Here is a 17457-nt window from a genome sequence, read left to right on the forward strand (position 1 = left end):
CTGTTGTGATTTTAAAATTGCCAGTAAAGTATTCTATTCTATGCTAACAATGCAAATGCCAGCTGCTCATTCTGACACCTTCCAATCCTTTCTTTCTTACAGATTTGGGACAAAGCACACGGGTACCTGTCTGGAACATTGCCACATCCCTCCTCTCCCCCGCTCTGCACTTGGACTCCCCTCTCTTTCCCTCCGTCACCTCTGCCCTTTTGAGGAGTTGCTCAGTCGCCGCCATGCCGAAGAACAGCAAAGTGACCCAGAAGGAGCACAGCAATGAACCCATCACTGAGTCAGTGGCTGACCTGCTGTCCTTGGAACATCCCATGGACTATAAGAGTAGTCAGATGAGCATGGGCCTCAGCCCGGGGGCCATCGCCCCAGGAAAGGGCCTGCTGCCTTCCCCTGACCTCGATGGTGACGAGGGTCGACCGGCCTGGAATAACAAGTTGGAGTACATCCTTGCCCAGGTGGGCTTCTCTGTAGGCCTGGGCAATGTCTGGAGGTTCCCCTACCTGTGCCAGAAGAACGGTGGAGGTAGGTTATCCAGTGGTCCACAGCTTAGGGTCTATGCTTAGCAAATGCATATGTTTGTAGATGATTTTGCTCTATTTAGGGCGATTTGTGTCAAACCCAGAGAAAGCTTAAAGTCCTACATACAGTATATGATTGTGTAGAACATGGAACTACTGTAATAGTATAATGGGCAGGTTTTCTGAATCAATAAATTAGTATGAAATAGGCTGCAATACATAGTCTTATGTAAGGGTACATGTACTTTAAGATGCCAATTTCAACTTTTTATTAGGCTAGTAAAATTGGCAGAAAAAATACCAGGGCCTAGCGTAAGTGTTCATTAAGAAGTTTGCAAGCTGTTTTCCCTCTGTATGAGGTTGACCCTGTCCTATACAGTACCATTTAATTTGATAAGAAACTGATGGCATAATGCGAGAATATTGTTGTACACGTGCCATGTTGCTGGAACGGGATGTGATTGAAAATGCCCACTGGTGTTGGTTATTGCCTTGACATTCAATGCTGATTTGTGTCAGATTACAGAGAAACGCTCAAGTAATTTCAGTCAATTTAGCTCTCATTTCCTTAATGTGAAGTGCAGTCAGTTTGTATTCATTGACTACTGTACTCCCACACTAAGTTTGCAGTTGGCATACAGGCAAGTGATTTGTGTGTGTGTGTGTGTGTGTGTGTGTGTGTGTGTGTGTGTGTGTGTGTGTGTGTGTGTGTGTGTGTGTGTGTGCGTGCGTGTGCGTGTGTGCGTGCGTGTGCGTGCGTGCGCGTGCGCGAGCGTGAGTGCGTGCGTGTGTTTGTGTGTGTGTGTGTGTGTGTGTGAGACTTTTCAGAAAATAATATAAGCAGTGTCTCGCTATACGATGTGAGTATAAGATTTAACTGTTGACAGAACCAAACAGGTACATAGGGTGTATTTAGTTACACTCTGTTGATCTTCCTCAAATTCGAGTCTTACTACACTTGGTACCCTTTCAGGGTCATTTGGTTACATTTGTAAACTCTCAGGGTTAAATTAACACTGGGGAATTTACTATAGGTGGCAGGCGTTGACACTACAGACTGCCCGAATGCCCCTGGCAGGTGAATAAAACTTTCGGGCAGGTGGAGCTTTCGGATTGCCCGACCGGGCAAGTGTGCTTTAGTTCACTATAAACACAACATATAAGTCTAAACACTAGCCCTAGAATGGCAGTGATATTACATACATTTCATGTATTCCAAATACACAGCCATATCTGTCCTGTCCCCGCCCGGTTAGCAGACTGATCTCGGCGGCATATAACTATTGTGCGCTGCGTGTGTACTCACACAATAATTCATTCCTAAGACTTGGAGTCAGATATTGTCCTCTAGTTTCATTTCCATTCCAGTTCTGGCAGAAAACTTATGTTTAAACTTATGTCCCACCAGCGATATAAAAAAGAATTCCACCCGCACGGCAGACTTTTGTCGCATGTGCTGAGGTTCCCTAGTCCCTAACCAACGTCTGAAAATACAAGAATGCAGCAAGCAGCTTATAAAGCCTTCCTTATGTCATTCAAAACAGCAGTGCCAGTACTGCCTTTTGATTATTGAACTGTCAAAGCTTAGCACGTGTCAAGTCAGACGAACATAAACCCTTGACCTCCGGTCGGTGTACTTCAAAATAAGAGCCATTTGTCAAGATATGGGAAAGTAAGCGTCTTCTGGTCTGTGGAATGTAAAATAAGAGCACTGTTGACGTGTGAACCCATAGCTATTTAGATATTTGGCATAAATATTGAGGTATGACATTTTTTATCACGCAGCCCCAGAATTCGCAAGTTGAAAGTAAAAAAAATGTTAAATTGAACTATAACTTTCGGGCAAGTGGGCATGACCTGTGGGAAAGTAGAACATGACCTGTACTTGCCTGATGGGCAAGTGCCTCTGAGACCTTAGTGTCAACCCCTGGGCGGAATAATTTATTGGACCACCTACCTGATGGGCGTGATCCCAAAACCTATACCACTTGTGCAAGGACACGCTGTGATTGGCCAATACACTTGTATTGTGCAAAACATGATTTACTATTCTGTCCCTATCGGTACATAACTCGGACGGCGCTGAGTCGGCACGTTCGGCACGGCAACTCGCTCGCTTTAGCTCGCTCGGTGGTGCCTCACGTGGCTCAAGTTCGCTTGAGACGGCGCGCCTCTATCGCGGTCCAAAACCATAAAATAGCCCGCAGTTGTTGTAGGCAGAGGCACTTCCACGTTGGCCACAGAAGGGGGGCGTGGTTATAGCACAAGTTGTATAGGCTTTAGTATGTCGCACCTGATGGCAGTAATAGTCTACAAGCTCCTTGATTAATTGGCTACTGTTAGCCAGTTAGAGTTAGCCAACTCCTCATGTCAGCGGAAAGTGCAATCAGTTGTAATCATCTCAGGGCTGACTGGGCTTGTTTCCTCAGCACTTCCCCCCCTTTTTTCAGATAGAAGAGGGAAGCCTTGGTGTTGAGTATCATTGTATTGGTTATGCATGCACTGAGGACACACAGAGGCTCCATTTTAATGTATATTTGCTTAGCTTGCACGGTTTCTCAGGATTATCTCCTTAGCATTGTCAGTGGTGTGGCATATTGTATTGGCATACAGTAGATATAGTAGTGGTGATGGCGATGGAGGAAATTCAGCTGTCAGCGTGGATTTCTTGGCTTTGTTGATCTGATTTGTGTGTGTGTGTGTGTGTGTGTGTGTGTGTGTGTGTGTGTGTGTCACTACGATATAAGTGTAAGAGGTGAGATACTGTGCGTATGTTGTATGTACTGTGGTGCCATTCATTATTCCGTTGGTCCGACTGGCCCCATTATAACTATCCCTATCCCTATCCCTAACTCTTATCCTAACCTCACACTAACCTAACATTTGTCAGACTATTGGGACTTCAGAATGATGAGAGGTCGGAATTATTAGCGGACGAACCCCCCATAGGTAACATAGTTAGTTGAATAAATGCACCATTTAGCACTGCAGAGTGTGCACATGCATGTGCACGTGTATTTGTATGCACTTGTGTGCATAACCATATGCCAAATGTTGTGTTTTTTGCACATCTGCATCAACACGTGTATGTGTACTGTATGTTCACAGTAAAATAAATGGGTCACTTTGTTAAATTAACACTCAGGATTTTACTCTATTAGTGTCGGATGCATCCCTTGTGAAACTTAAAGGACGACTTCACCAATCTTCATATAAATAGTCCTCACCAATACTCATTATAATATGGTACCATTTTTTGTCTACTCGATCTGTGTCTCAGAGGAGGGCTGTGGACTAGTGATGAGCGGGCCGACCCGTAACCCGCGGGTCAACCCGCGGCGCGGGTGGTCGAGTCAGGATTTCAGAGGCAATTATGCTGGCTGCGGGGTGAGCGGGTCAGCCGCTCTCACAAAAAAAAAAAAAGAAAAAAAACTATTTTGAACAACATGCTTGTTTATTTAGCCCATGACAATGTTGTGCTACTGTAGACATTTAAAGTGACTTTGGGTACTTAAAAGAGCGATATATATATTGAGCTATTATGATGATGATTATCTTTTTTTTCCCACCACGGGTCGCGGGCGGGTTGAGCCATAGATTTATATATGGGTTCGTGGGGCGGGTTGAGGCGGGTTGGGTTCCGTGGCGGGGCGGGGCGGGGTGGGGCGGGTCATGAAAAAACCCGACCCGCACATCACTACTGTGGACAGTTCAGAAACCCGCCTACCAGTGACATCATCGATGGGGAATCCAATAGAAACTGCTGGCTTTCTATTCCTGCTATAATGGAAGCCATTGTTCTTGCAATATTAAAAAACAAAAAAGAAAAACAATTGAAATCTTGTTTGAAAAAAGAAATCGTGCCTACGATGATGTCACTGGTAGGCCGGTTTCTGAACTATCCACAGCCCTCCTCTGAGACACAAACCCAGTAGAATAAAATGGCCCCATTTTATCATGAGCATTAGTGAGGACCAATTATATGAAGATAGGTTGAAAATGGGTGAAGTCGTCCTGTAACACCAAGAGCCCTTGTGCATACTGCATACGAGTCTGGGCTTGTCCTATTGTGTCTATGATTACCCATCTCTCTCTCTCTCTCTCTCTCTCTCTCTCTCTCTCTCTCTCTCTCTCTCTCTCTCATATACCCCCACCCTCCGTTTCCTATGTCTAATTTTAGCCACCAGGTTTTCTACTGTATGTTTGATTCAGGTACATCCCTGGTGTGCTATTAGAGTCATGTGTTGTCAGCCTGAGACAATAACAGCGTGTGAGGAAGAGCTGTCCAGTACTCTCGCCTGCCTTGGATTCATTTTGTCACCATGGCGCCTCTCCATGTCTTGACGTAAGCAGGCTATGGACATGACATGTTGTCTGTTAGAGCCTGCTGCTTTCTGTCCCCCTGCAGTAAACCAAAAAAGGAAGAGGAGAGAGGCCAGTTTTGGCAAAATAGAAGACAAGAGATAAAGTGAGGGGAGAGAGCGAGAGAAGGGACGCAGAGAAAGTGTTTGGTTGCGTGCGTATGTGTGTGTGTATGTGTGAGAGAGCGAGAGAGTGAGAGGGAGGGAGGGAGAAAGATTACGAGAGGGGAGGGTGGAGATGATGAAAATAGACTAGTGGTGGTTAGATAGAATTGATCCCAAAAATAGACATTGAGTCAGAGGATTAGGTTTTGATCGCATTTCATGTGCTCAGTGCTCGTCAATAAATATGGATACTTGTTTTGGTTTTCTTTATAGATATTAATATAATATATGTGTTAACTATATTTGGATGCGCATATTAACTGTACCTTCTGTCTCATAATAACACATTGTACTGGCAAATAATTGTATTAATTGTATAATTGTCAGTTTATGCAGGACAATAGAAATGTGTTTCATCAGTATTCAATTGTGCCTTTCCTTTATTTTGGCTGCTCACTCTATACGAAGGACTGATTCCTTTCCCTCCATCCTCCTGTGTCACAGGTGCTTACCTGGTGCCTTACACCATTCTCCTCATCCTGATCGGCATCCCTCTGTTCTTCCTGGAGCTGGCAGTGGGTCAGAGAATCCGGCGTGGCAGCATCGGGGTGTGGAACTCCATCTACCCACAATTAGGAGGCATCGGGGTCTCCAGCCTGATGGTAAGGACTATCGTGATCTCTCATTTTGCTTTATGACAACAACACCCTTGGAAGACATACAGAACAAGACATGCGAAGTGGATAAAGTCCCTTTCCCATTTAGTCTAAGAGATAGACATGTCCTCTTTTCAGAGACAGCGAGAAACATACAAAAGTCAGCAACAGTCACTCATCAGCTAGTGGCTCTAACGATGTTCAGTGGAACCATCCAGTCAGAGATCATGATGGTCAGTAACATTTTCAGTTAGTCATTTTGTTATCTGGTTGGTCATTCACCCAGGCAGTAGACTCAGTGATGATGTCGGTCAGTTATTGGTGCAGACAGCTACTGAATTATCCAATTTGTTGGTCAGTGCCAGTGGTCTAGGTTATTAAGGGTTTTGATTGATTGAATTCTTTCATTAACAGTTTGCAAATAGTACAGTGGTACGATTATACAATGATGCTAAAAGGATAACACATTGGCGTCCTGTGTATTCCAACACATTCTCACACATAGGCGTCAGTTATTGCCGCTCTGTCATCTTCACTCCCTAATGCATCACTATAGGACTACAAAAACTAAAACGCACGTATTGGAGCTTCAAATACTACTTGAATAGAGGGATTGGCCAGCCTCTGTGGTTAATCTGGTAGCAGCACTTAGTTAGTAACCGCAACCTCCCGTGATCGAAACCCAACAACTTTTTTTTCCTCTCTTGACTTTGTTTTTCTCTCTCCGCACAGTTTTTGTGCGGTTAGGGTTAGGGTTAGGTATATGTTTGTGAGGTTAGGATTAGGGTTAGGTTTTGGCATAGTTTTGTCAAAATGCGACGTCGACATGGCGTCCTGTCATCAAAACTTGACGTTTCAGGGCTACTGACAGAGTGGCAAAATGTGACGCCTTGGGAGTGAGAACGGGTTGTGTATTCATTTCATCAGAGTGTGCTCAGTCAGACACTAAAGACTTCACTAATATACTTCATGGCTCATGGTTAACAGAAAATCTGTTAATTTTGCCAAATGTCACCATCATCACGCGATAAAGTATAAGTAAGGCTTTTGTCTGTCTGTCAGTCGGTGGAACAGACCGCCACTTGGTGAGCTATTCAGTCAGCGAGTTACTGGATGATCCAGTAATTGACCGACTAAGTTGCCGAATCTGATCTTCTCCATCAGTCAGTAAGAGAGGCAAGGAGTCGTAGGCCGAGCGTGGAGCAGTGAGGCGTGTGATGTCTAGGATGTGGAAACAGGGAGGTTCAGCAGCTATAAATACCTCCTCATAGAAGGCCAGAACCCAGGCTGCTGAAGGAACACACCTCAATAATTCATACACACTTAAGCTGGGAGCACAGCATGTGAGCTGTGACGGTTTAATGGCGGTGGACATTCACTGCAAAGATACACATATTGTTTGTTTTTGAGTCCATGTTTATTTTCCTTTTGCATTCCATGTATGCATGGTAGCCAAAGACATTTCTTGTCATTCCTCACCCCTCCAGGTCTGTGGTTTTGTGGGCCTATACTACAATGTGATCATCGGCTGGAGTATCTTCTATTTCTTCCAGTCCTTCCAGTACCCACTGCCTTGGGCTGAATGCCCCATCCGGATAAATGGAAGCCAAGCCAGTGAGTCCATAACACAGCTGTGTTAGGGTCCGTGTCCACACAAAGCGTTTTATGACACAACGTTCAAACCTACCATAAAAAATCTTCCGATCCCGATTGCTTCTCCGATCGATCTGGGCATCTCTATATACATACATACATACATACTTACATACATACATACATAGTCTACATACCTACAGTATTCACAGACATACATACAGTCAGTGGTGTAAAGTAACTAAGTACATTTACTCAAGTACTGTACTTAAGTACAATTTTGAGATACTTTATTGGAGTATTTCCAATTGTCTATACTTTTACTTCTACTCCACTACATCTCAGAGGCAAATATTGTACTTTTACTCCACTACAATTATTTGAAAACTTTAGTTACTTGTTACTTTGCAGATATAAATTATTACATTATAAAACATACATTAACCACTTAAGCCCTGGCCTATATTATACCAAGGCTTTTTGAAAATAGACGATCTACATTACAAGCTCACAACGCGTCGCATCGTGAGCTCGTAGATCTGCTATTTAAAAAAAAAAAGTACTTTTACTTTTGGTACTTTAAGTACATTTTGATACCAATACTTTTGTACTTTTACTCAAGTCAATTTTGAATTCCGGATTTAACAGAGTACTTCTACATTGCAGTATTGATACTTTTACTTAAGTAAAACATTTGAGTACTTTTTCCACCACTGCATACAGTATTCACAGACAGATAGACAAAACAGCCTCAGTAAAAGCTAAACTAAAAACAGTATGGAGTTCTACAAAAAAATGTCCATGCCATAGAAGCAGCCATCCCCCAATTCCTCAGCACGGCTGTTGAATCTGCAGAAATCACCCATGTATTAGAGCAGCTTGGTTCACAGTCGGGCAGCATTTTGCTCATACGTGGCATGAAAGAACAGTTGGTTTTGTGCTGACTCCAGAGCTAGGATGCCTCCGTACCTTATTTGAAATGGCAGCTCTGCTACCAGGGGCCTGTTAGAAGGTATACGACCCAGCCCACAGTGCAAGTAACCAGCCTTTCCGGCAGCTGGTAGCCTGCCAAGAGAGGCGGAGATACACACAAAATGTGACATGGTTACATATTAGCATGCACACTGTTCTTATTGTTATGAAAGCAGTTGGGAAGCTCCAATGAGATTCAACTTGACTGTGGGGTGCAATTGATTTGTCTGATGACCGTAAAAAAAAAAAATGTATGCATCAATTGGTTGGATGTTCTTCGGTGGGTCTGTACAGGAAATAAGTGTCTGGTGTTTATGTTGTCTTATTTGATCTGTTTGGTATATGTGATTATTTGTTACATTTCTATAGTTTTTATTGTACTGTATCCCCCGACTTCTTGTTCTAGTCGTGGAGCCAGAGTGCGAGAAAAGCTCAGCGACCACCTACTTCTGGTACCGCCAGACCCTCAACATCACCAGCTCCATTGACGACACTGGTGGCCTGAACTGGAGGATGACCCTGTCACTGCTTGCGGCCTGGATTATTGTCTGCCTGGCCGTCATCAAGGGCATCCAGTCCTCGGGGAAGGTACAGTACAGGGTTTCCCTAGCCCCACAACAGGGGCTTCTGAGCCTGTGGGAAGCACTATGGGGGTGGGTGTTTAGGATACTACAGTACATCCATTCATCTATAGAGAGTTATCATATCTAAAAAATATTGTGTGCGTGTATGTGTGTTTGTTTATTTGGTTGTTTGTGTGTGTGTACTTGATTGCATGCGTGCGTGTAATACATGCGTGCGTGTAATACATGCGTGCGTGTGTGTGTGTGTGTGTGTGTGTGTGTGTGTGTGTGTGTGTGTGTGTGTGTGTGTGTGTGTGTGTGTGTGTGTGTGTGTGTGTGTGTGTGTGTGTGTGTGTAATCCATATTTAATTTTCATCAGTGGATTAGTTTGTGACTTTCCTAATGCTCTGCTGGTCAAAGGTCACGTGCTGAAGCATATCTTCATCACTGCTCTATTTTTGGATCTCATTTATGTTACGGGAGAGAGAGAGGCATGCAACATTAATGAGCTTTCCATTGAACCAAGCAAAGACTGGCTCACGATGCGCATGTGAACATTCTTTGGTTGGCAAATAAACTGCACCAACGTCCTATGATCTCAATCCAGAGAATGAGTCACATAGCACAGCAGGACTCCATCCAGACCACATTTCTTTACAGAAAAATACACAATAAAGTCTTTGTCTGCTCTCCAAACCTAAAGGATTTCTCTCCACATTGGGAAAGAATCCACAGATATCAGGACACAAAGCAAGTACCTGGCTGTCCTGTGATCAATTCACTCTGTGTGTGTGTGTGTGTGTGTGTGTGTGTGTGTGTGTGTGTGTGTGTGTGTGTGTGTGTGTGTGTGTGTGTGTGTGTGTGTGTGTGTGTGTGTGTGTGTGTGTGTGTGTGTGCGTGCGTGCGTGCGTGCGTGTGTGTGTGTGTGGTCGGCTGTACTTTTGATTACAGCTTAGAGGAAGCCTTCCTAACCAAAGTGCTAAAATATCATCAGCTAGGCTACAGATGTAAACTTTTGGTTTTTATCTTTGGTAGCCTAGGGCACGAGCACAAGTTGGTTGTGAGGGGCCTTCAAATGGCCGGCCTCTCCAAAAGGAGGTCTAAACAATTAGCAAGGTACTGCTCAATATCAGCTATTATAGGAAGCCGCTCAATTTGGAGGAGGTGTTGTTTCCTTTACTTTGTTGATTGTTGTCTGCTGTGTTTGACAAGTATGCCAAAATTATTGTATGTAACAAAGTTCTGCCTTATATGCACTTTGTACCTGGCTGTTTTCCCATTATCTGACTGCACTGGCAGTATTTATGTCCTTTGTACAAGGCATTCTTGTACTTCTGTTTATGTGGACATAAATACATATTTCAAGTGTGTGTGTGTGTGTGTGTGTGTGTGTGTGTGTGTGTGTGTGTGTGTGTGTGTGTGTGTGTGTGTGTGTGTGTGTGTGTGTGTGTGTGTGTGAGAGAGAGTGAGAGTGAGAGTGAGACGGAGAGCAACAGTGTGTGTGAGTGGGGTGTTCGTTCATCTGCGTCTGCCATGTGTGAGGCTGCAGACGGGTGGTGACCATGGCAACAGTGTCTGATGTGCTTGACTTTCTCCCTCTCCCTCTGACCTTCTGTCTGTGACTCTCTCTCTCTCTCTCTCTCTCTCTCTCTCTCTCTCTCTCTCTCTCTCTCTCTCTCTCTCTCTCTCTCTCTCTCTTTCTCTCTCTCCCTCTTTCAGGTGATGTACTTCAGTTCTCTCTTCCCTTACGTTGTGCTCTTCTGTTTCCTGGTTCGAGGCTTAATGCTCAAGGGAGCAGTGGATGGCGTTGTTCACATGTTCACTCCTAAGGTGAGAAGAACACAGCCAACAGACAAACTGTCCATCTTCTGTGGAATTTAAGAAAGAGGGTTGTGTTTGCTGTACCTTCCGTCAGTGCCAGAGCTAAACAAGGCTGCCTCTGTATAACTTGGGAAGTTGTTCCCTTATAGTGCCATGTCTGTACATACAAAACATTGTATAGTAGTCAAATCCTTACAGTTCGCTGATTCTCTCCTTATGAAATCACTTTGTGCTGCATTGTTAAGGCAAAAATTACAATCCTGAAAATCGCTATAATCACAGTAATTAATCACAATAAGTGATATGGATGAATTACGCTTTGAATTGTATATTAAAACTGCAATCCAGAACTAATTTTAATGAATAATTTTTCATAACCAATTTGTATAGTAGAGTATGATAATACAATATAACTACATATGCAGTGCAGTGTTACAGTTGTAATTACATCTCTCTGTTGGGGGAAGAGAGGGTGAGGGTGTTTTGTATATAGACTATTTTCAGCTTGAAATATAATGTTTAAATTTAGTTTTAAACATTTAAACATAGTTTTCCAGATATTGGATATGGAAATGGGAATCATTATACATTATTATATGGTTATTGACCATGAATTGTCCAGTCATAGTATGCTTTGAAAAGATGTAGTCCATCAATCCATTAATTACTTTGCACTAACAAACTCAATCGAGATCTGACATATTTAACTGACACTCTGCAAGGAATTGAGGCGTGAGTGATTGATAGCTTCAGCATCTGTGCTTAATCGTTCATTTAGAGCTGCTTGTAGGAAAATGTGTCATCACTATCAGTTTTGTATGGTATGATGAAAGCTTGGCTGTTGTCTCCCTCTTGTGGTGGGTTTGAGTAGTTGCATATAAAGTGGACGCTACCCTGTGGCAAGAGCATTACCGTATCTGTGAGAGAAGCATTGACCTTTCAATGGATTTGTGTTATGCAATACATAATTATACATTGTGAATAATTGAACGTAAGTGTGAAAGTAAATGAAAGTGATATTGCTGTCCCAAATCCAAAAGAAATTAAAAGCAACCATAACTCTTGACCTTACTGTAATATTGTGCCCATTAAATGACCCTTTCTCTCTGTTCAATCTTCCCTCTGTTCAGCTGGAGAAGATGTTGGAACCCCAGGTGTGGAGAGAAGCAGCCACTCAGGTCTTCTTTGCCCTGGGCTTGGGCTTTGGAGGTGTCATCGCGTTCTCCAGCTACAACAAGCGAGACAACAACTGCCACTTCGATGCAGCACTGGTCTCAGTCATCAACTTCGTCACCTCCATTTTAGCTACGCTCGTGGTGTTTGCTGTGCTGGGCTTCAAGGCCAATATCATGAATGAGAAATGTGTCGTCGAGTGAGTATCTTGTAGTACAAAATGTGCATGGTCACCTGGCTTGCATCTTAAACCCAGACAGAATGAGAAGCGGATGGAACAGAATGTTAATATCTTATGATTATTATATAATATTATATATATACATTATTGGAACTCAGCAATAGCAACGCACGCCTCAGAGCCGAAGGAGGCGTCTACCTTTATATGTCTATGGGTGAGCCAGTAGGATACAACAGCAGTGAGAATACACAACAATGTGTGTGGGGACTGGGGAGGGAGGAATGAATTGGCATAATGACTACATTGGGGAGAATATTATGTAATATAATTAAATATTCAAATATTTTTTTACACAAAATCTAATGTTTTATGATCATGGTTCACCAGGGGCCTGGATGGCTTGGTTCCAGGCTTAAAATAATTAAATATTTTCGGAAATCTCTATGGGAAAAAGTCCCCAGTGAAGCTGCCGTCTGTAGCAAATCTGGGATTGCAATACTTCCGCATTTAAAACGCTACTGCGCATGCTTCCACCGTTTGACCAAATTTTGGTGCTCAAATCAAGGAAAATGCTGAAGTAGAGTTTCCGGGTCCTTCCGGGTGCTTCATGCGCTGGTGAGCAACTTTCATTGAAATGAATAGCTGGGGGCGGGGCCGTCCGCTCTCTAGATATATCATAACTATGAGCTATAGAGCAAGTGTTTGTGCCATAACCATGACGCATTATCCCCCCCCCCCCCCTCGACTTCTCCGACTTTCTCTGAGCAGGAACGCAGAGAGGATACTGGGCTACCTGAACACTGGTGTGTTAAGCCATGACCTCATCCCACCTCACATCAACTTCTCCCACCTGTCCACCCAGGATTACACCGAGATGTACGGAGTCATCAAGACGGTCAAAGAGGACAGCTTTGGTGAGCTGGGTCTGGACGCCTGTCTTCTGGAGGATGAGCTCAACAAGGTCAGCAGGAGTGTATTTGTGTGCAGTGTTAATTTTGTCGAAAAAAAAATACGACGAAAACTAAATAAAAACTCATAGTAGAAAACAAAAACGAGCACTCTCAGTCTGTTTACAATGCAGTTTTCACATGTTTTGAACGTTGGTGGAATTTTATTTTGTCGTTGAGCCCGCCTACTGTATCCGGTAATTTGCACACACACACACATAGGCACGGACAAAAGTCGTTTCCGTATCCGCTCTATACCGGATCTCCACCCTGCAAAGTGTGCGGATCCCATTCCCAGTCCCGTCTGTCACATTGACGCGACTCGTGCGAGTGACGAAACTTCTCTCTGTGGAATAAATATACGCCGAAAACGGCACGGATTACGGACACAAACACACTGGAACAATTCAGAAGCACTTCATTAGAAAACTTAATAACACTTTTGGTATGTTAATCTGATAGTAGATTATGTTTTCTTCTTGCGTTTGTGGCAGGTTATTTAATATGGGATTTTGACAACCGCCTTCCCCTTTTTCTTACCGGTACGCCGTTCCGGGCCTGAATCATTTAACGGACCGGAACGGCCCACTTTCACCACTGGCTAATAGACCCTGCCCGCTTTCTCAGGGGATAAATTGAATTGTTTTGTTACGACTACTCGGAAACGATGCAAGTCGTAAATGATGCAAGTTGGAAATGTATGCGTCACCCAGTTATGCAATTGCAGTTGTTTCCGTTGTCAGAATACCCGTTGTACCTGTCTGTTCTTCTGTGTCCCTTTTATGCCCAATTGTGGAGATTTAAATATAATATTATGTCTCCCTCAGTCGGTGCAGGGCACTGGCCTGGCCTTCATCGCCTTTACAGAGGCGATGACTCATTTCCCTGCCAGCCCCTTCTGGTCGGTCATGTTCTTCTTCATGCTAATCAATCTGGGCCTGGGCAGCATGATTGGCACCATGACCGGCATCACCACACCCATCCTGGACGCCTTCAAGATACGCAAGGAGATTCTCTGTGGTGAGGACGATATCATGTCACAGCATGAATGTAGTGGATAACACTTTGTTTGTAATACATTTGAAATCGAGCAAAGCGTTAGTTCAGATAGGCACGGCAGGCTACAGTGTACACACTCACCCTCACTCTCTCCAGTCCCCCCCCATTTTCATTCGCTAACAAGGTAATGCATGCATACACCCACATAAGTCAAATGGTCTCTCCACGTTCAACCTCTCCCTTCATTCCCATTCGCTAACAAGCTAACAGTGGTGTGTTCTACCGTGTTACGCTATATACGTAGTGTGACCTGCAGAACATTTTCATAGCCAAGCGTAGCCCTCTACTAACCATTTCATCCATTGAAAACGCGCTAGCGTATCTCCACGGCCACACGCATGTCATGCAGGGAATGATTATCGTATCCCTCCGGAAAAATCTAGAACACACCACTGCATACACCATACACATCTAAATGGTTCATTTATGCAGTATATTCACTCTTCATGCTCATTATTGGTCTCATCTCTGTTCCGGCAGCTGTCTGTTATAAAATTCCCCCCACCTCCCCAGCCTCCTCCTGTGGCGTGCCATCTAAGTTAAATGTATGATTCTGTGGGTTGTAATGATGTTATATCTGTGTATCTTAACTTATGCTTGAAGGGCTCAATATTTAAATGTTTGTTCTGTGGATTCTATGTTTCTGTGGATTCTATGTTAATCTGTATATTAACTTATGCCCTGAAAGGGTTCATGTTATGCAATAGCTCTATCTTATGCTCTGCTTTTGGGGGTTTGTGATCTCAGATATTCTGTGTCATGCTTGTACAGATAATCTGTAGTATCACAGGAGCACCGGCAAACTGAATGCAATTGCATTGCAATAAATGATTATTCAATCACTAACTGAAATACTACAAGCAAAAATACAAAATATATTAAATAGATAACGTTTTGTGGGAATAAAACATCCAACTTGTATGGTAGAGTATTTTAATAGAATATAACTTACACAACTACGGTGGTTGGGGGTGGTCTCCCTGCTCTTCTATTGAGAAATGAAGACCCTGTGGTCAGGTTTTGTATGTAGCTCAAAGTGTAATATCTCCCCTGCCAAAGCAGCTTTTCTATCTTAGCTCAGCAGTAGCGATTACCACAGATTGCAGCTTTAAAGCTAGAGTCTTGAACAGAGATTCAAACTTGATTTGTGTTGGAGATTCTTAGGTTACATTTCTCCAATTTGGCTCAGTAAAATGTTTCCATATGGTTACCAGTGATAGAATATGACCTTCTCATGGTTTGAAAATAAAAAGTTAACTGACCTACAGGGGAATTTGTTTGGTGAAAGGTCAAAGTTCATAGAAATGTACAGTATACGCGTTGATTTGAGTAGGTGATTGTGAAGTAAGATTTCTCCAATTTGGCACCGTGAAGAATGTGTAGTGTAGATGATGGTGCTTTCAGCATCATAACATGTTTTGTCCCTCTCTCCCTCAGTGGGATGCTGCATCATAGCCTTCTTTCTAGGCCTGCTGTTCGTGCAACGCTCAGGGAACTACTTTGTCGCCATGTTTGATGACTATTCAGCTGGTCTGCCTCTCACTATAGTGGTGATCCTGGAGAACATCTCTGTGGCATGGATCTACGGCACTAAGAGGTAATGGCACTGGACCGGACCGGACTGGATTAGACTTCCTTACATATCTAAAGGGATACCCCTTAGGGAAAGAGAGTTTCTTCTTTTTTCGGGGGAAGAGTCTCCATTGAGTCTATTGACTTTCTTTCTTTCTTTCTTTCTTTCTTTCTTTCTTCCTTTCTTATTTTCATGTTTCTTTCTTTCTTTTTCTTTCTCCTTCCCTCCAATCTTCCTTCTTTCCTTCCCCTCTCTCTCTCTCTCTCTCTCTCTCTCTCTCTCTCTCTCTCTCTCTCTCTCACCTCCCAGATTCATGCAGGACCTGGAGGACATGCTGGGTTTCACGCCCTACAGGTTCTACTTCTACATGTGGAAATACGTGTCCCCAGCCATCCTGACGGTGCTCATCATTGCCACTGTCATTGAGATGGCTGTCAGCCCTGCAGGCTACAATGCCTGGGTGGAGGCAGAGGTCAGTGGCTTAATACCTGCTGGTGTGTGTGTGTGTGTGTGTGTGTGTGTGTGTGTGTGTGTGTGTGTGTGTGTGTGTGTGTGTGTGTGTGTGTGTGTGTGTGTGTGTGTGTGTGTGTGTGTGTGTGTGTGTGTGTGTGTGTGTGTGTGTGTGTGTGTGTGTGTGTGTGTGTGTGTGTGTGTGTGTGCGCGCGCGTGCATGCTCAATATCAGCTGAGGAAGCCGCTCAATTTGGAGGAGGCGTTTTTTCTTTTACCCATGATTGTTGTCTGCTGTGTTTGACAAGTATGCCAACATTATTGTATGTAACAATGTTCTGCCCTATATGCACTTTGTAACTGGCTGTTTTCCCATTATCTGACTGCACTGGCAGTGTTTATGTGCTTTGTACAAGGCATTCTTGTACTTCTGTTTATGTGGACAATATTATAAATAAATATTTCAAATGTGTGTGTGTGTGTGCGTGTGTGCGTGTGTGTGTGTGTGTGTGTGTGTGTGTGTGTGTGTGTGTGTGTGTGTGTGTGTGTGTGTGTGTGTGTGTGTGTGTGAGAGCGCGATCCCAGAGCTTAAAGACTATTCCATAATCAATGCTCGCCAGTTCCATGTTCAAACATGGCTCCAATTCAATGACTTATAGTGGCACTCGTATCTTTTTAATGTGCGCTCCTTACTTTTTATGTTCTTTATTATATTTTATTATATTATATTCCTCTTTCTTTTCCCCCTATCCCTCCACCCTGTCTCAATTCAGTTCAATTAAAAAAAGCTTTATTGACTTTCTTTCCCTTTTTTTCCTACTTTTTTATTGGTATTATGGGAAGGGCACTTATAAGTAAGTTGTAGGTCCGGGAGGCTTATTGTCGTGAGCAGAGCCCGGGAGTCTATCCCCTTTTCGCAAAAAGTGTGTTAAGTGTTACCAAACTAGCTTACAAGACCATGAAAATGTTTTGCTGTTAGGAATAGTTATATGTCCACTGAGGCAAGGGTAGCTTGGTATGAAACATTTTAAGACAAATAGCAGCAATTAATCAAATGTCTCCTCTCTCTCTGTCTGTCTCTGGCAGGGGGCGGAGCGTTTCATGAGCTACCCTCCCTGGGCTCTCGGCATGGCCTATGCCCTCATCGTGTCGGCCCTGCTGCCGCTGCCCATCGTCTTCATCGCCCGCCACTTCAACCTGTGGTCGGACGGCTCCAACAAGCTGTCCGTCTCCTACCGCAAAGGCATGATGAAGGACATCTCCAACCTGGAGGAGGTGGACGAGAATCGCTTCATCCTCGGCAAGGGCCCCAGCGAAGCCCCCTCCCCCATGCCCCCCCACCGTCAATACCTGGGCCCCGGGGGCACCCAGGAGATGACCAACACCAACTATGGCACCAGCACCAAGACGGGCTACCAGAACATCGGCTCACCTGAGTCTGAGCTATGATCCACTGTCTGCTAAATCCCTGCCC

At 43.9% G+C, this 17457-nt stretch overlaps 1 protein-coding gene across 1 annotated transcript; it reads left to right on the plus strand.

Moving 5' to 3' along the window:
- Positions 1-233: 233 nt before the first annotated feature.
- On the plus strand, positions 234-17432 carry slc6a17 (solute carrier family 6 member 17; the record flags this gene model as incomplete). Its single annotated transcript, XM_080444229.1, has 11 exons — positions 234-534; positions 5501-5658; positions 7140-7266; positions 8624-8805; positions 10500-10610; positions 11732-11973; positions 12724-12916; positions 13730-13922; positions 15399-15558; positions 15844-16006; positions 17070-17432. The coding sequence occupies 11 exons, from the start codon at positions 234-236 to the stop codon at positions 17430-17432; spliced, it is 2193 nt and encodes a 730-aa protein (XP_080300355.1).
- Between the last annotated feature and the right edge of the window lie 25 nt (positions 17433-17457).

Source organism: Gymnoscopelus braueri, assembly GCF_963280865.1.
Source record: "Gymnoscopelus braueri genome assembly, chromosome: 12".
Taxonomy (NCBI): Eukaryota; Metazoa; Chordata; class Actinopteri; order Myctophiformes; family Myctophidae; genus Gymnoscopelus; species Gymnoscopelus braueri.